Below are 19625 nucleotides of genomic sequence, written 5' to 3'. Positions count from 1 at the left end.
TAGAAAGATACATCTTTTTGGCTATGTTCTTAGCAATACACATTTTGTAATGGGAAAGCTTGCAGTTGGCCATTTAGTTGATGGCCAAAGCTGGGAAAAATTAGTCAAGTAGTTTCATAGAGTAAGACATTCATTCTAATGACTGCAACTTTGTCTCTGTGCTGGAGGTCATTTGGTTTCCACATAGAATTTAAAGCTTTGGTCATGATTTGAAAGACACTAAATGACCCAGAAGTGATAATTTCTGTCCTCTTGACAGCTGGCCAACACCACAATTGGCAGCGCTGTTTTAGTGCTGGAAAATACAAATACTATTATCATTACATAGGAGAGGACAATATGGACAGAGCAGTTCTTCAAAAGAGTCTTTAAGCTCAGTTACTTTGAATTCAGTAACCTCCAAGGCACGCTGCAGAAGCTCTAAGTGATTTGGGGTTTTAGGAGAGCACGAGGAGGTTACTGCATGTGAGTGGAAAGTGAGCTGCTTTCCTGGATGTTTTCCAGACTGCTGTCTCTATTTGATTTAGTCCTGCTGGTTGACAGCTGTGCATCAATGTTAAAGCTTCTGGGAAGTTTTTAGAAATTCAGTTATTGTCAGACACTGAGTATTTTGTTTAGGTCTTAATTTTTTAAAGTCAAATTTTGCAAAAAGAAAATGTAGTAGAAAAAAGAGTGATAGTGCTGCTATTGAGATTTGTTCCTGCCCTTCATTTGCAGCAGTAAATTAATAAGCCAAGTAACTGACAAAATGGCAATTCAGTAGTCTCAGCAGTTCTCATCCTTTCTGGGAAGGAGGTATGAGGAGATGCTTTTCTATCCCTTTCTTTCCCACTACTCCTCTTTTTCCCTCTTGCTTGCCATCCCTCCCTCTCCCATGCTCTTTTTATGTCCCTCTGTTTTTTATATCCATGAAAGGAATCCTCAGCACTGCACAGGACAATTCAAGAGGCAAAATTGGTTTTGACACATTAACTGCTGTGCATCTCAGTTCCTATCAGAGACTGGAGGCCAGCTTGGGGAGGCTAGATGGCCTTTCTCTCTGTTGCAGAACCATACAGGTGTTCTATTAGATGATTCACCCTCATAGCGATGGAAATAACCTGTCCAATAAGGTAACTAGAACAATCAAATGCAATTATTTTGGATGAACAATTAGACCTCTGGCTTGTTTTTCTAGATGAAACTTCAGACTTTTAGTCTTGGTCAGCTTTTGTGTTACAACTTTCCTGTGGCAACAAGCTTGGTAGTGCAGAACTATTTTCTGAGAATTTCCCCAAAAGACACTAGCAAGCATTCTTAATTTTCTTAAATTGTCAATTAATTTTCTTAGTGTTGTCAATTTTGCTTCAATTTTTAAGTAAGCATAATGACTAGCTTTTATTCAACTAGAAGATAGATAATGAGTTATGAACATTACTACAAGAAGAATAATTTGCTCTTGGCTCCTTCCAGTAACTCGTAACTCTGGGAATCTCTCAAGAGGAGATTTACTTTCTTGCTTATTTTCTCCTGTTTGCTTATGACTAACTGTAGAAGGAAGAGAGTTGGGGAAGAACACTTTTCTTAAGAACCATCCCTAGTATTTCTTACCATTTTTCAAAGTGGTGTATTGTCACTAATGGTATAAAGCTTGGTGTTTGTCCCATTAGGTTGTGCTGTTGCATGCCACTGTCATGTTGCTGTGTGTACTGCTTAGCAAGTGATGTCCTGCATCCATCTGCTGTCATATCATATTTCATGCAAGTTTTATTAGATATCTGAACAGCTGATGTGTAGTGAATGAAACTGCTCTCTTTTAGATGCTGCAGACTGCCAATAGCATTACTTGAAAGACCTCTCCTTAATTGCATGGTTAAATTGGCATTGGTTGTAATTTCTTGAATTAATCAGGCACTCACGCCAATGTACTGATTGTAAGAAAAGAGCTCAAATGCTTATTTTTGATTGGATATTGCTTTTTTTCCTGTGAGAATATGTCATAAAGTTTATGCATAAGGAATTACAGCAAATGCTGGTGCTGTGTCAAGCCATATAAACACCATCATGTCCACTCCAAATTATTGATCACCAATACGAGGGTGGCTTGTTACATATCTGAATTCTGCTTAAACTAAAGCTTGAAACTGTGCACCTACTGGGTTAAGAGTGTTTTCACAGTCATATTTATTTCTTTGTTTTACTGCATCTGCTTACATGCCACTATGTTCAATTCTGATTTTGATTTTACTTTTAATGGAGAATCAGGCACACAGTGTGCAGCTCTAATCCAACATGGCAAAAAACCAAGTTACATAGTGCACTATTGAGTGAAAACACAAAAACTCTTGGAGTTTTAGTAGTGTATTAGAAATCACTGCTAAACTGTATCTAAATATTACATAAATTATGGAATCCTACTATTGTCAATTACTATGAATTGAAGAGGTGATACTGTGAAGCTCTTAAATGGTATATATTTCTTCTGAGAACCTACACTGTTTTTTGAATAGTGTATATTACACATAAGAACACAATGTTGCCACGATTCACAAATAATCATCAGTAATTGCCTTTCTCTAAATTTGGGGGTCAAATTCTGTATTTGTGGTATGATTTTATTTTGCTTTTAATTTTATTGAACTTTAGCTGTAGGCAATGCTAAAGACACGTATTTTTGCAAAGGTGATTAGAGTGCCATCAGTCAAATCTGTCAGATGAGGAAGAGAGAATTTACAGAGAAAAGAGATTGAGCTATTCATTTTCAACATTTCACTTACACATATAGCACGTGCAGTCGTTGTTTTCACAAGCAAGGCACAGTAAGACTAGTTATGCGATTGCACTGGATCAGGTCCTTTCAAATCTTTCTATAATTGATCTGCCTAGGATTTTTATGAAAGATAAGGTTCACATTTTTTTGTCTAAAGCTGAAGTTACTGTTGAATAGTCTGTAAGTTTCAGGGCTGCCTTTTTTTTTTTCCTTTTTTCCTTAAATGTCCACTTCTTTCTTTCTCATCTGCAGTAATGAAATGCTCTTGGTTGATAGCCATGATCTGTATTGTTTTGCTGAATTCCGTTGTTTTCTAACCTTAGCATCAACGAGATCCTCGGCTCAATGAAATTTTGTTTCCCTTTTATGACACAAAAAGAGCAATGCAGATAATTGAGACATATGAGCCAGATGAAGACCTGAAGAGTAAAGGTAAATCTGGGAGGGAATTCAGTATTCACTGGGTGCAGGCATTTGGGAGGTATTTGTTCCAAAGCATCCAAACCTTTCAAAGGGAGCTTACAGTTCTTGTGGTCAAGGGGCAAGAACTTATGTGACAACCCAGTGAACTAGATCACAAAACTAATCTGATTAAAATTATCTCCCTCTCAAAATTAGTGATTTTTTTTATTAGTCCCCCAGAAGAATTTTCTCCTGTGCAGGTTATAGTGTGGCTACAGAGACAGCCACCTTGATACAAAGTGGGAGAGACTAGGACTGAGTAAATAGGGACCAACGTGGAGACTCCTAGCAACAAGGCAATATGCATGTGATGATGGCCAAGGTTGCAGACTGCGAAGCTGTGCAGATACTGCATTAAAATAAAAAGTAAACTAAAAACATTGCCCTGTGCACCACTGGATATGCATCTGTCTTCTTACTGAATAATCTGTATAGTGCTTGTGGGCAGCAGCCTAGCTTAGAACAAGATATTTTACATGGGTGCATTGAAAAATGCTCTATGAGCAAGAAGATTGTGGGAAGTGTCTCCAAGCTATTCTTGGACTGCCTATGTCCTAAACTGATACAAGTGTTAGAGAAGGCAGTTGTTGAATTTAGCTCTCAGTTCTCAACCATTCTGCTGAAATAGCTGTGTTGGGATCAACCACAGAAAGTAAAAATGTTGCTATCCTTACCTGTCCTCTAAGCCCTTTTGCTGGAAGTCACAGGTTGGACTCGATGATCCTCGAGGTCTCTTCCAACAGTAGTTATACTGTGAAGTCACTGGTATTGTAGCATGCAGAGGAGAGTGCAGGTTTGCAAAGCCTGTGGACCTTCAAGCATCCTAACAGGAATTCATTTTCACCAGACATTCAGGTGAAAATATCAGGCTGGCAATGACGAAGCCAAGGAGCTTCATACACCCAGTAGTGCTGGTCCTGCTGGTGGAGAATGTGTAAAGCAGGCAACAGAAGGCGGCAGTACCTTCAATTTCATCAGCAGGCAGCTCTCACTTAATGCTATGGTCTTGTCAGATTCCCTATGTGCCTTTTACAGAATCATAGAATCATTTAGGTTGGAGAAGACCTTTAAGATCGTTGAGTCCTATTATGTTGCTTTATGATCATAGGTGTTGAGACCAGCAATGCCTTCTATGGCAACACCTGCTTCTGTGGCTTTCTCTGGCACAGTGGTTGGAGAGAGTTGACACTTTGCTTCCTTGGTCTGTAAACTTAAGCCTTTTGTAGCTGGAGGCATAGTGCTCATCATTCCCTTATAGTACCTTTTAACCAAACTGCTAGAGAAGGAGCTTGTATTGTATATGTTTCTCCAGAAACTATGTTGTATGCTGTGTTACTTTTTGTGCCAAAAAAATGTTTTTGGTTTAAGAAATAAGATTGATGTACAGCAAGACAGTAGCAATAAGCAACTGACACTTCCTCAGTTATATTACAGTAACAGAAAGAGCAAACAAGGCTGAACAAGTTATTGCTGTACAGTTTAGTAACCGTATTCTGCTCAGGAACACTACAAAGGCAAATCCTTCCACCTGTTCAGTGCATATCCAAAATACACAGGCTGGTCTGTTGAGCACATAGAGCTCTGCTAAATTGATGGAGCTGCAACCATTGTTTGTCTAGAGCTCCTGCCCAGCTGTCACTTTATTCCACTAGATGATGCACTAGAAATATCATCTGAAATATTTTGTGCTGCTGCTTTTGAGTTGTCAGTGATCAACAAAACAAAATCATTCTTACAGTTGATAATTTCATGTGCTGGTTTGAGCTTTGCCAGGAGTGCTGAAGTCCAAATTGTAACAGATAGAGATTCCTTCCTCTCCCAGCTTTTTTTTTTTCTTTTCTTGGTAAGGTAAAACAAAAAAAGGGTAGGGGAAGGGAGAGGTAAATTCGTGGAAGAAATAGTCTGGAATTGTTTTGGAAGAAGAAGAGGTAAATTTTTTAACAAAATATATATACAGCAATAACAGGAAGTTCACAAAGGTAAGGGATAAGGATAAATGGGAAAATAAACAAAATCAAGCCTGGATGGCCTTGTATTTCCCTGGATGTAAGTGGATTCAGTTCTTTAGAAAACATGGCTGCAGCTTGGAAAAGTAGGCTCTGACCACAAGGTCAGTGCAGTAAGCAGCAGCAGACGATCTCTCTTGAGCAGGCAAGGCTAGGAAAGAGAAAGTAGGAAAGGGTAGTGGAATAGACCACCTTTGACTCAGGGCTCGCCTCCTCCTGGGCAGGGGGGGGAAGCCAAGTCTCTCTCTGCCCACCTGGGTCAAGTTTCTTTTGTCCACCTCTGGGCTGGGTTCTTTCAGGCCCCATCAAGGATGGGTGTAACCCATCACATTGCATTTCACTCCCTTTTGCCCCCCTTCTTCCAAAACTCAAAATCATCTGAGAGTATTTAATTATGATGTGCCAAAACAGTTCACCTCTGGCTGACACCAAGCATGGAAAAAATGTAAGCTCCAGTAGAGCATTTTTTCAGAAAGTGGGAAGCAGAATGTAAAGCAGGATTACTGGAGTTGCCTCTGTAAGAGTATGTAGGAGAACAGTTGGTTTTGGATAGCTTTAGAACGGCTATGTTTGGTCTCTGACTTAGAAAAGAATGTAAACATCTTGTAACTGAAGGAAGAAACATGGCAGAAATAGGTTGGATGTATTAGAATATTGTTTTGTTATTTTAACCTATTGTATGCCTTAATTGCACACATGCCAGTAGAAAATAACCAATTAAAATGCAACACACATGCTTTCTAGAAGAGTATATAACCTTGCTGTGTAACATAATAAACGTCTTCGGCTGGAAGCTGTGTTTGTAGTGCTGTCAGAGTGATTGAACACCTACCCCCATACTACAACAAACGGTGACCATGATGTGCACCCTGAGCAACTACAGATAAGGACTCTGACTTGCACCCTGAGTGACTACAAAGCATAAACAACAACTACTTGGCTTCACCCGGCTTGTGGAGACCGTGCTTGCTGCCATTATTAAATGGTCGCCTTGAAGTCATTGGTCTCTCTGAGACTCGCTAGAGGCTGTTTTCCACTGGAAGGAGAGCCCAGTGGCCAGTGACGGTCCCCAACTTAGCTTAAGTATAGGCTTGGAAAGCATGGATGTCCAGATGTAAAAAATAAAGACAGGAAAAATTAAAGGCACCTCTGGGAATAAAAAAAGAAGCTGAAGACGAAGAACAGCTATGGGCTGCACGGAAGAGGTGAGCAGTTGGGGTAATTATAGGGGAGTTGGAGCCTCTTTTGGTGAGCACATAATGGGGAATCAAATACCAAAAGAAGAGAGAGCGATATTCGGAGTCTTTACTCAGATCTTGAAAAAAATTGTCCTCAACATGTTTTAATTGTGGACAAATGGGACATTTTAAGTGAAAAGTATGACTTGGGAGGAGATACCTGTCCTAGAAGCCTCTCAGAAACTCTTTAAGCAACTTGGGAAGTCTGTCAGTACCTCTGCTTTTCAGCTGCTGAGCACCGCTCCTTCTTTCACGATGAGAACAGTGTATGATCCAGGGATCTGGCATAAGATCAGAACTGAGTTTTGGGACTGTGCTAAGGAGAGTAAGATCAGAGAAATTAAAGCAATACTTGATGCTCAACCTACCTTGGAGGAATAAGTGAAAAACACTGATTGCCAGAAACTCTTGTGTGCCTTAAGAAATCCTGCTGTAAGTGATGTGCTAACAGCCTGCGCACATCAACATCCAGAAACTTTGGCAGCAGAGGCTGTTACATCTTCTCCCCCAGCCTTTGATGTTTTGAACAGCATGGGCAGCGGTATGGAGCAAGGAGGAAGCAATGGCTTCTGCTCTAGCCATCTCAAGCTTCAGAGCAGTGGTGCCAGCCATAATAGGAGGACAAGCAGGAGGCTCAAAAACATCAATTGAGATCAGAATCACTGCTGTCACCTCCCCCTGGGACTTGCTTGTTATCTTCGGGTGAGAATTTTACAACTTCTGCCAAACTTGCGAGACTTTCCACATCTCCGATGGATGCTGCAGCTTGACCCCATGGTTCTGTGGGCCCCTTCGTACCACTGAGGGATCCTGCAGTTCAACACCAAGAGCTACGTGGAAAGGAAGCTGCTGTGAATTCAGCAATGTTGTCCCCTTGCCTTCCTTCTCCCCTCCTCCCACTCTGTGGCTACAGTGGTTTTGCTGAGCCTGTCAGTTCTCCCCTTTTCCCCCACACCTGGCCTTCTCTCTCTGTTATCTCTCCCTTGTCTGCAAAAGTTGTGTTCTGATTTAAAGTAATAGTGCTAAGTTTTGTTAAAAAAATATTCAACATTTTATATGTGCAAACCTGATATGGATAATGATTTTAGCATTATTTCTGATTGTAAGAGATTTTGGAGATTTGTTATTTTGATGGTTTTAGTAGTTTAGTTTTAATAGTAAGCATAACGAATAACAGGTACTTAGGCATTTAGTGATTATAATAAGGTATGTCAAATAACAAGTAATAATCATAAGTTATACATGATAATGGGTAAATTTAAGTAGAATAAGTTATTCTAGGAGTTCATAAGTTAAGGGTTTATTTCCTTTGGTTTAAACCTTCTTTTTCTGTACGAGTATGGTGAAGCTTGGCAGATTGACTATATCAGTCCCATGGACTTGTGGGTATCCAAGTGGCTCAGCAGGTCCCGAACTAATTCCTCATGGATTTCTGGGTCAATAACACTGCTGCCTGACCCCATCACCCAGCTCAGGAGGCCACTTGTCCTGAACTCCTCCTGCCTTACTGTTAAAGATTGAGGCAAAGAAGGTATTCAGGACCTCAGCCTTTTCCTCATCTTCAGTTATAGTGTTCCCCTCCAGGTCCAATAAGGAGTGGAGGTGGTTCTTGCCCCTCTTTTTAGCGTTACTATATTTGTAAAAATGCTTTTTATTATGTTTCACAGAGGTGGCCAGTTTTAAGTTCTAACTGGGCCTTTGCCTCTCTAATTTTTCTCCTACATAATCTGGCAACATCCTTAAATATATCATGAGAAGCCTCTCCCCTCCCCTATGTTGATCAAAAATGTACTTTTGTTAGAAAAAGAAAAAGGGGGAGATGTAGGAGGAGGGTTGTTTTGGGACAGCTTTAGAACAGCTGTGTTTGGTCTTTGACTTAGAAAAGAATGCAAACATCTTGTAACAGAAGGGAGAAACTTGGCAGAATTAGGTTGGCTGTGTTACAATATTGTTTTGTTATTTTAACCTATTGTATGCCTTAATTACATGCATGCCAGTAGAAAACAACTAATTAAGATGCAACATATGTGCTTTCTAAAAGAGTATATAACCATGCTGTATAACATAATAAACGTCTTCACCTGCTAAGGTCTTGACCTGGAAGTTGTGTTTGTAGTGCCTTCAGGATGATCAAAAACCTACACCCATGCTACAACAAGAGTAAACTTATCTTAAACAGAATAAGAATAGGACTGCTGCAATGTGTGTTATTAACAATAGCTGAGTGTTTGTGCATGACTTTAGGGAAAGCAGTTTCCAAATTAGTGCCAGATAACTATTGTCTGCAGTGATTGTGAGCAGACCCTTCTTCCTTACCCCAGATCATTTATCAGTCTCTTGGCTGCTTTAAAACCTGGTAATTGCAGTAATTCTTCTGAATTTTCATTAAGATTTATCCCTTGATTTATAGTTTTTATGCTTTATGAAGCACATAAGAGCAGAGAAACAAAAGGTATTAGGAATTCTGTCCTCCAAATTACTATGTCCTTTTTGTTATAGAGGAATAAACCTGTGGTTCAAACAGTAAACCTGAAGGTATCTTATGATTTCCTAATGCTTTTGCAGATGAACACATGCAGATGTTTTCAGGTATACCTCTGCTTGGTTTTGTCAGCGTAGAGCAGTCTCTGCTGCAAGCTGATTAACAGCAATGTAGCACAATCAGGGCACAGGACTAAGTATGGAAGAGGGGAGAATAGTACCGCAGAAGGCTGGTACATGCAAACTCACAATTTCTGATTCACAGAGATCCAGAGCCCATAATGATTCAGTGTTCTGAGATGTCACTACTTAAGTGCTACCTTTACATTCTCTTGGTGCCTTAGATCTACTAGTGCTGAATATAGGATATTGTGCTAGGTGGGCACTTTTTCCTTTTGTTGTCTGGGAACACAGTGGCAAGTTGTGCATCAGGGAGACAGTTGCTGGAAGGGCATGCTTCTGTTTGCTTGTAGAAGTCTGTGTAAGCATAGCTGTTGTTAGGGTTCCTGTTCACAAGACTGTTTGATTCATGCCCACTACAGATGTCTTCATGGTAATTAACCATGTTTTTTTCTTTCTTCTAGGTGTCATATCAAGTGATGGATTCTGCAGATACTTGATGTCAGACGAAAATGCACCAGTTTTCCTGGACCGTTTGGAATTATATCAAGAAATGGACCACCCTTTAGCACATTATTTCATCAGTTCCTCTCATAATACATATTTAACAGGCAGGCAGTTTGGTGGCAAGTCTTCGGTGGAGATGTACAGACAAGTGCTTTTGGCTGGATGCAGGTTGGAAGCAGATAACAGCTTTTAATATTTGTGAATCTAATAATTGAAAGCTACGTAATATACCTTGGTAGTGATGTATTGCATAAATGGAAGTATAAATATGTGGGTTTATGTATATAATTTGTATGTAAAAATGAAAATATGCTTATATAAAATTGTTTTTCTCTCAAAAGCATTGAAAGGCAGTGAAATGTAGAAATTGCTATCAGAAGAGAGTTTGTGAGAAACATAACAGAATTTTGATCTCAGAATGACCACTGAATTTCAGAGGCCTTGCTGCTTTGTGATCAAGAAGTTTATATGAAAATGAGAATCAATTTATGATCTCCTGTTTAATTTTTTGACATACTGCAACATGTCACAGTTAGCTGAGTAAGAGAATACATTGAAGCGCTACAGTGCTAAAAACATTGGCCCACATTTACTATACTTTAATATATCCGAAGTTATAAAAGCAGTCTGAAATTACAAATGCATCTACAAAGGGGTTGTGCAATGTCTAAAACTGCTTTGTAGTTTACTTCTCTGAACATCACTGCTCAGAACATGCCTAAAGTAGCTTTCCCATGATGAAACACCAAGAAAGCTGACATCTTTTTTCTTGGGTGTTTAGGTGTGTTGAGCTGGACTGTTGGGATGGCAAAGGTGAAGACCAAGAACCAATAATAACTCATGGAAAAGCAATGTGTACAGATATTCTTTTCAAGGTAAATCCCTGACTTCTGCCACCTGAGAGCAACTCTCAGTAGAACCCTTGAACAAGAATCCATAGAACATACACTTGCTTCCTCAGTAGCCAGGTCCTATTCTCTTGTGGTGGAGTGATGCATTGCATAGACACAATTTCTTATCCTCAGATCTGAGGGCTTATTTCTGGCTTGTGTCATACAACCCCTGTGTTATATTTGCCTTTACACAGTAACTGCAGAAAGCAGGCTTGTTTCTTTTGCCCTGTATTTACACCTGCTGTGGCTCTTTGCACCACAGAATAAGTATCTTCTCTGTTGTCTGACAAGTTCCTTACCTGGGGAAAAACCTGATGATGGAGGAGTTACTCGGAGTAGTTCTCTGTGTCAAGAGAAGATGGCAGCAGATCCTGCAGTGATGGGTTCTAGGTGAAGCTGTCCATCCCTACTGCAGGTGTAGAGAGGCACTTTTTGGACGCTGAGTCTAGGTTGTTGTGGAGCAACAAGGAAGTGTGAGCATACAATTTGTTCTATTTCTTTACGTGACACATGTGAGACTCCACTCTGTTTCTCAGGGTGGGGTGGAGAACAAAGAAATCTTTCATTAATGTTGTAATTTGATCTGTTCTAATTGGAATCCTATTATTGCATTTTATAGGATGTAATCCAAGCCATTAAGGAAACGGCATTTGTTACATCAGAATATCCTGTCATTCTTTCATTTGAAAATCACTGCAGGTATATAGTGCCTGTTCTGTTTTGTTTTGTTAAATGCAGTGTATGAGAGAGATGGTACAGCTCAAAATTGCAATTTCAAGGTACTTGAAAATTTGTAAGGATAGGCAGATATATTGAATGTCACATAGAAGAGACTGTAATATCCTAGTCAGTCTTTATTTAGCTTAATAACAGCAATACTTTTGTCTATGGTAAAGCTGTGAAGTATTTTTGCACTAACTGTCCTCGCTAGCTGTGTGGGATTCAGTTAGTCTACTATTTTGGTCTTATTAAACTCACTATGTCAGGGCATAGGCTTTTATTGATGGTATAATTGCAGTAAAGAAACCCTCAGCTGTGAGAAAGTGGGCAGTATATGATTTGGTATGTCTAAATTACTTGGTGTTATTCTGTTTTGCTGAGTAATAGTGATTTCTTTTTTATATTTCAAAATCAACCAACATCCTCTTTTCCAGCAAATATCAACAGTACAAGATGTCAAAATACTGTGAAGATCTTTTTGGAGATCTGTTGTTGAAGCAGCCTCTTGAAACACATCCAGTATGTTATATTCTGCTAGTCTTATAAATTTGTTTTATGTACATATATATATTAGTTGTATTTAAAACAGATGATAGACTGGGACCATGTCACCCATAATACTGTTCACTGCCAGTCCTGTGCTTTCAAAAATGACTAGTGATTTTGGGTGTCTGTGCTTTCTGGTACAAACTTGTCTTTATCTGATTTGTTTAATCTCTTCTGTACAGGGCTCTGGCAAGCAGCCTGGGGAAATCCATCCCCTTGATGCGTGGCGTAATATCAGCACCTACATAAAATATACCACTTATATTGTATTTTCAGGTCATACACAACTCTCAAATTACCAGTCACTGTTTCAAAACAATTAATTATAAATTGCATGGTCTAAGCTGAGAAATTCCTGTCTTTCAGCTGCACTTTGCATGCTTCATGCTCCAGATCAGATCCTACAGTCTGGATGTCCCCCACTGTTGCATTAAGGATTTAATTTAACACTAAGAGTTCCCTGCAGCCTCGTTTGGACAATCAAGTGCACTGTGACCTGCATGCACTTCACTCTCCTGCATGGCAGGAGATAGTAACAGACAATCCTTCACAAACACAGTATTTGAGACTTTAATAGCTTGTTAAGCAGTGCTTAAAGCTACTCCTCCAGGCTTTCCTTACTGTCCTGAGCAGCGTGCTCACTTTCTGCCAGCAGCACCTCAAAACCTGCAGATACTCTTTAATGTTGTGGGGGATGATGGCAAAGATGACTCTGCTTTACCTTTCAGCTTCTGTTTATGGGACCCCAGCAAAGGGGACTCTTGGCATTATCATCTCTAGAGCTGTTCTTTTCTTGTCTTTGCTTGCATGTTGCAGGGATAGCAAAGTACAGGGCTTGGTGAATATCAGGCTGTTGCCCTGAGAAGTGTGCTCCAGAGAACTAAATCTGTATGTTTCCCTGTAATGTATGTAGCACATGGCCCCATTCCTCACAAATGACAGCTTCCAGCAGCTTTCAGGGAATCCTAAAGCAGCTGGTCAAAGGCTGCGATGCTGCTGACTTGGGGCCCAGTATTTCACTTCAGCTGCCTGTGCTCTGTAGCACGACTGAGCCTTCTGCATTTTGTGCCCATTCCTCCTCATGGGTGAATGCAGTCCCCACCTGCTCACACAGTGTTGCAGAGATGGCAGGAGGAGCTTGAAACGTGTATTTTACAAGTGTGTGGATTCTGATACTTTCACTGGCCAACTGAGGAAAGCACACTTAAGAGCAACGTGGCACTGGCTGAAGCAGATTTGGTTTTAAGTAAAAGCAAATAATTGTCCAAATGGGCTTCCAGTGATGATGCCCTTGCTTGGGGATGCAGACTGGCATCCTGGAAGCCTGGAGACAAATGATCTCTGTGGCACTGACATCTAGTGGAATTGCAACCAAAGCACTCTCAGGAACAATTGTATTTCCATCCAACATGCTGAAATTCCCCCGACTGAGCTCGCCTGGTGATTATTGGTAATCAGTGCCCTCCTGCAAGCAGTATTGCAACCATTCTTGTGGAGCTGGGTGTGCTAATTTGGGCTTCATTTATTTAATTTATTGCTGGGTTGTTATTTGTCACCTCTGCTGCTTTCATTTGCTTTCAAGTTGTGGTGCCTCCTCCTTCTGTTTCTTCATCTAGAGTGATTCTTCTGCATAGCTCAGAGGATAAGAGTATCTGGATATTCTAAGAAGTTTTACTAGTCATGAAATATCTTCTATTGTATCACTTATGATACACTGGAAATCACAGTCCGTTATACCAGCAGATCCCTCTATTTAGCAAGCCTGATGAAGAGAAGCTGCTAGTTCAGATCTCTGTTTCTTAGCCTCTGTAACATGATGTGTCTTTAAATCAGAAGATTTTATACTTTTTTCTCAATAGCTTTTTTTATTCCTTCCCCAAACTGGAACAAACCTTTTAGCAGTACTTCCTTGTACTTGTGAAACTTGCCATTCACCTTTCACAAACTGAAGATGTGACCCTGTAGCCCTACTGGCAAAAACAGTCCTCATTACTTAGCTAGGGACTGAGTAGTTTTCTGTTATCAGTGTCAGCCCACTTCTGCTCTGTAAGTATGTGTGGGCTGCCTCACTTGCATGAGTATACCTTGGAGAGACCATAAATGGTGACTTATTTAGAGATAAATGATAATGGGTGAAACTGTGACATGGGCCATGTGTGAGCCGCACACAGATGTGTGTGAGGGAGAGAGGGAAAGTAGGATGTCCTCCGATGAAGAGTTGTGGGTCACATCAGAGATGTTTTAATTGGTGCAACTGAGGATTGCATAGGCTGGAGACCACTGCATAGGCTTCAACCAGCAACACTTGGCCGAGTACAGCATTCCCATGGAATAGGGAAGAAGCAGAGGAGACAATATAACTGTAGTCACTCTACCTTCCAGGATTGTGCCTGAGGTGGCACTGCTTGTTCACTGTCCCTTACCATTGCTGTCCTAAAGCTAAATCCCAAAGAGGGACACAGAGAGGCCAAATAGCTTTCATTAAGCCTTTTCTTTAAATTATTTTACAGCTTGATCCGGGTAAAGCCTTACCTTCACCTAATGATCTCAAAAGAAAGATTCTCATAAAGAATAAAAGACTGAAACCTGAAGTAGAAAAAAGTAAGTAAAGCTTGACAAATATTCAAGTCCAAATAGATATGAACAGATGTTTTTAGTAGAGTTTTCAAATTGCTTGTACTTCAGTGTTGGAAGAATGTGAATGATATGTAAATGACACTGTTTGCCCTTGTGTTTTGTGTGAGTGTCAGAGTCTAAATCTTGATATCAGCATGTAGCATAGGCAGAGATAGACCTAAAAATGTAATCCTGAAACTTTTATCAGATTGCTGGGTGAGCTAAAATACAACACAGATAGAATCTCTTGTAAATTCTGCCTACACAGGTATGTTTGCCTTGCTGTGTTTTTCCAGGATAAGCATAAAACAAAATGGAATTTCAAATTGCTGCTTTTGCTACTATTGCCAGTTCTGATATTTATCTTCTTCCAGTAATAGCAATGTTGCTATATTAGTTTCCAGTATGGCTGTAATGATAAATCCTGGGCCTTTTCCATTCAAAGATAAGCATGAAGACCTTCCACTGACTTCAGTCATACGTGATTGTGTTTGTACTGTCCAACTGAAATGCAAATGGGAACACAATTGAAAATCCAAGCACTTTGCTTCCAGGTGCATAGATCAAGCACCAAAGTGATAGATATCTGTTCTTTGAAGAATTAATATGCTTGGTCCAAAGACCATTGAAGTCTATGGAAATATTTTTCTTAACTTCAGTGAGCTTTGGATACAACCCTTAATGATCACTTCTTTATTTAAAAATAGTGTATTTCTAATGATGAAATTTTATTGCTAACTGAAAACTTAAAGAAGTCTTCAAATAAAAGTGGGATCAGAGAATCATTTATGATTGTTCTCATGTATTTATTTGTGCTACAAACTCTTCACATCATGACTAATTTCTTTTTCTTATTAACAGAGCAGCTTGATGCTCTGAAGAAAATGATGGAGGCTGGGGAAACTGCTGCTCCTGTAAATATCCTAGAGGATGACAATGAAGAAGAAATAGAAAGTGGTGAGGATTTCATAGAGAGGGCTATCAAACATTGTCTGTTGTAAATCAGTAGGCTGGCATGAGCAGCTAGTATGTACATGAAGCGCATGCCCACAATCTAAGGCAACAAGTCTGGGCTCAGTGCAGGAATGTTACCATCTCATCTTGGATACATACCATAGCTGCCTCTGACTCCGTGGCAGGTTGTAGAAGGAATGTAAGCTCAGTTGGTGGTAATGGTGGTAAATTTAACTTCCACTTACTGTTCATAAGTTATATTGGAGCTGCACCCAAGTCAGATTTTCACTGTGTGGGGGAGGTTGGGAAGCCGTAATCTTTGCTTTGAAAACAGATTTATCATGTTGTGTCATTTTATCTTGTGTCAACATTGGATTGGATTATTGCATTATACTTTATATGGGTAGAATGAGGGATAGGATTTTCCTGCCAAACTTCAGATACCTTCAGTGTAAATATATAGATCTGAGCCACTGATGTGGAATGTATTATTAGCAGACAGACACATCTCATGCATGATTCACCTTGTCTGTTTTAAATGTCCACCCTCAGAAGAGGTAAATCGCACATTGCCTGCAAGCATCTGAGCCAAGGTTACTAGTCTGTGATCCATGTCATACTGAATTGCACAGCTTTGGCTTACCCCTTGATCTGCTCCTTGATTTGATTAATATTTTTTTATTCCATTTTTACTAGCACTGTTGCAGTAAGTAAAGGTGCTTGTGATCTTTGTGATCCAGATCTTGGTCCTTGCAATGCTAAAAAAGACTAAATACAGGTGATCAAGGAGCACAGAGTAGATTCTGTTGTTCTGCAGGCTGATTTCCATTGGAAATAATTTCCATTCTTTCTAATAGTGTTCTTACTTTGCTGTGCTTATACTCATATACTAAACTACCAAGAGGCTCAAATAAGTATTTATGAAATTATTGTTTAAATACATATGAATAATGAGATAAATGATTTTGTTTGCAAGAAGCCTCTTTAGCTTGAATACACTAGGTTCTAATGGAAAATCACCCTGAAAGTAAAGTAATTCTCCATAGTAGGGGCACATAAAGAGAACAGTACAATGCACAGAGAGTCTGGATACCAGCAACTTTTAACATCTTTAAAGAACTCTGCCTACATTTCTTTTTATTTCACTAAGCCTGTTTGACTTGATATTTTTTTTAACACTTTCACTAAGCAAATTACTAATTCCCTCAGTAGATAATTTTTTTTCTTACTAAGCATGTCAAAACTATAAGAATCTCAGGCTGTAGCTGTAACTTACTACTAATGCTTGGAAACTTACTACCCTGAATTATTTTTATCTTTATTTTTTAAATAGTGGCAAAACCAAACCTATAGATTTGGCTGTCATTTGTTGTATTTGTTGCACAAACTTAGCAGTTGCTGTGTTTTTGTAAATGATCCTTTTTCTTTTCTGTGCAGCTGACCAGGAAGAAGAAGCTCATCCCGAGTACAAATTTGGAAGTGACCTTGTAGATGATTACAGTCAAAAAGAAGCTGTTGCCATCAGTGTCAAAAAGGTGAGATTGCTTCTTACGTGTATTTCTTTGGAAGCTTTCCGTGGACATGGGTGTAAGAGACCCTGTTTTGTGGAAGCATCACAGCACTTGTTGTCAAAAGAGTCAAACCCAAGATCTTCACTAGATTCCTAGGTTTTAGGTACATGAGATGACAATATTTCTAGCTGAAAATCTCTCTGCTTGTTCAGGTAGAATATTTGCTGAGGAAACCATATGTAGGGAAACGGTATACAAGTGTAGAATTGATTAAAAGTACTAAGTAAAGATAGCAAGCCTGATCCTACCTCTTGATATTTCACTTTGCATCTCAGTTGCAGAGCCCTAATACAAAATGGAATATCAGCTTCTGTGCTCAGTGGCATTTTTTTGCAAGGCTGTATCTCTGCATCTTCATTACAGGGATTCCCTGGGTCATCTCTTAATGAGTTTTAGGGCAGATTCTCTCTTCCACCTACAGAAATGAAGGCAAAATAGGACAATCATTGTCCTGTGGGATGGGTATGGCAGTAGGGCTATATCAGAGAGCCACATGGCAGAGAGGGTAAGAGTCTCTTTCATTTCACTCATACCTGATGTAGTACAGGTTGTTGGTCTCTGTTTAGTAACTTGAGTATTAATTGACAAGTAGTTAGATACAGAATATTGGAATTCAAACTAAGCCTGCCTGTTGCTGAAGGTGTTATTGGCTACTTCTCTTCTCTGGATCTTACTCCAGAGAGACATATAAATATGGAAAATCTTTCATAGCACATTGTATTTGGCAGTGTGTTCCTAGCTATGTCACTGAGACATCAGACCTGCCTTCTTGGTACATCTTCAAGTCAAGGTCTTTGCTTCTTCAAGACTCACATGAAATCCTCCCATTAAAGTATCATTTGAGTTCCTCACTCTTAGGGCTGGTTTCCCTTCCTAAGTCAGCCGGTCTTCAAGTACCTGAGTGTTTTATGGGTTTTGTTTAATGTTTTTGTTAGTTGTCTTTTTGTGGTTGTTATGTTTTTTTTCTTGACATTATGCACTCAGCCTTAGCATATGTCCTTGAGTAACTTCTCTGCTTCTTGCTTATCAATGACTCAATCTTTATTCTTTAAGAATATACATTCAGTGCAAAGTCAACATTTATCTAAGTTTTTCAGTAGTGGCAGTATGTAACAGACTGTCCCATTGCAGATAACATCTTGAGATAGGCCTTCTCCAAATGGGGATATTTAAAGCACAGTTTACAGCAATCTTAACCCTTAAGGTTTCAGAGCTTGGGCAGGTTGCATATCCACATCAGATGATATTTTGTGTTTTCTGAGTGTGTCATTCTTTCATTCCTATCTGAAACTTCTTTTCCCCTGTATCTAGGAATAGTTGTGGTTTGGGCTTAACTGTCTGGCATCCTCCCTCCTATTCCCATTGCTAGCCAGATGTTGAGTTTCAGACCTTGTATATCCAAATTTGAAAGACACTGCACATTTCTGCAAGCATATGGGACAGAAGAGCCACACAAGAAGGTGGAAAACAGTGTACTTTTTGCTAAATGCATTAACTTACTGAGGGTAATTTTTTTTTCCTTTACTGTGAGTGTTTCTTATTGCTTTTTCTTTGGGTAATGTATATATATTTTTTCCCTTTAGGCTGTTGAAGATTCTGAGCAAGAAAACAGTAAAAAGGTGACACATAGGATGTTACATAGTTTATTTTATTGCTATATTTATAACATGCATTTTACTTACCATGCATTCTTAGTGAATTAACAATTTTACTCTCAATTTCACTCCACCTACACAGTATCTTTTAAAGTGAATCTACCTCCTTTTGTCCTCTAGGGTTTCATCTGCTGCACTTTTATTCAGGGTTTAGGGCTGTCAGAAAATTTGAAGACAGACAGGAGTGCATAACTTCCTCCTGTTTATAAGTGTCTGATCCCAGTCTCTAATGTCATGCACTAGAAAACAGCAGTTCTTTGAATGGTTTTGAGATGTATCATCCTTGCTTCTTTTTATTTCCTCCTTCTTTATCCTTTTCCTCTCTCTTTTTCTTCCTCTGCTTTTCCTTGGAACTTCTTCATTTATCTTCTCCCAGAAATCCCTTCTTTAAAACTCTTCCCCACCTCCATCTGCTCTCCTTCTCTCATTAAAGCTGCTCCTGTTCCTAACCACTTTGTTTCAATCTGTGCTGTTTTCTAAGTGGGTTCTGCTTCTTTTTTTGAGGGGTGGAGCGGGGTAAATAGTGTAGAGAGATAACTTTCCTCCATTGTTTTCTCTGTCCTCAAAAAAGGGTTGTGTGCCTTGTAACCATTCTTCTGTTTTCCTAGGCTTTCAGAAACATTCCATCCTAACCCCTTTCTAATTCATGGTTTTAAAATTGTGAACACTGCAAAGAATGTAGCCCATTTACTCAATGGACTAATGTGTCTGTAATGCAGTCATACAGCTATAGTCTTCAAGGTACTTGCCTTGGCACTAAAGCATGCCTATGCCCCATAACTTTTTTCACTCTGATTTATTGTTTAGATATTTATGGATCAAGATGGTAAATTATGATTAGCAATTCTGAGCAGCCAGCAAGAAACACATGGAAGGAGCCTGCTTTTTAGAAGATGAGTGGTCAGTTTTTCCTGAATCACTGGCCTTCAAAAATGCAGACACTGAGAAGAAATAGTTTCTTAAAAGAAATTTGGTCTTTAATTTGTTCTAAACTATTAACAAGTATTGACCTGGCAACAAAAATATGCTTGTATTCTACTCAAGGCACGTATCATTTGGCATATTTAGAGAACAGATCTGTAAACTCTCACTGTATGGACTCCTGGA

The 19625-nt window shown here is 39.4% G+C and overlaps 1 protein-coding gene across 9 annotated transcripts in view; it reads left to right on the top strand.

Moving 5' to 3' along the window:
* Positions 1-19625, top strand: part of PLCB4 (phospholipase C beta 4) — a 165270-nt gene that overhangs the window by 104410 nt on the left and 41235 nt on the right. For 6 of the 9 annotated variants that reach the window (XR_010989135.1, XM_068153185.1, XM_068153183.1 and 3 more), the window contains 9 exons: positions 3073-3181; positions 9521-9731; positions 10345-10438; positions 11076-11155; positions 11611-11695; positions 14233-14323; positions 15200-15295; positions 16730-16827; positions 18447-18482. Coding sequence is in view for 8 of the 9 variants with exons in the window: in XM_068153185.1 (XP_068009286.1) it covers positions 3073-3181; positions 9521-9731; positions 10345-10438; positions 11076-11155; positions 11611-11695; positions 14233-14323; positions 15200-15295; positions 16730-16827; positions 18447-18482 (900 nt within the window). In the remaining variant the exon portion in view is untranslated. Of the gene's footprint in view, positions 1-969; positions 1113-3072; positions 3182-9520; positions 9732-10344; positions 10439-11075; positions 11156-11610; positions 11696-14232; positions 14324-15199; positions 15296-16729; positions 16828-18446; positions 18483-19625 lie in introns of those variants that run through there. The other 3 variants (XM_068153188.1, XM_068153186.1, XM_068153189.1) reach the window with 2 other exon arrangements.

Source organism: Melanerpes formicivorus, unplaced genomic scaffold (genome assembly GCF_026170545.1).
Source record: "Melanerpes formicivorus ecotype bairdi unplaced genomic scaffold, bMelFor1.0.p_v2 SCAF_25, whole genome shotgun sequence".
NCBI classification, from domain to species: domain Eukaryota; kingdom Metazoa; phylum Chordata; class Aves; order Piciformes; family Picidae; genus Melanerpes; species Melanerpes formicivorus.
This window is presented reverse-complemented; position numbering and strand designations above follow the sequence as displayed.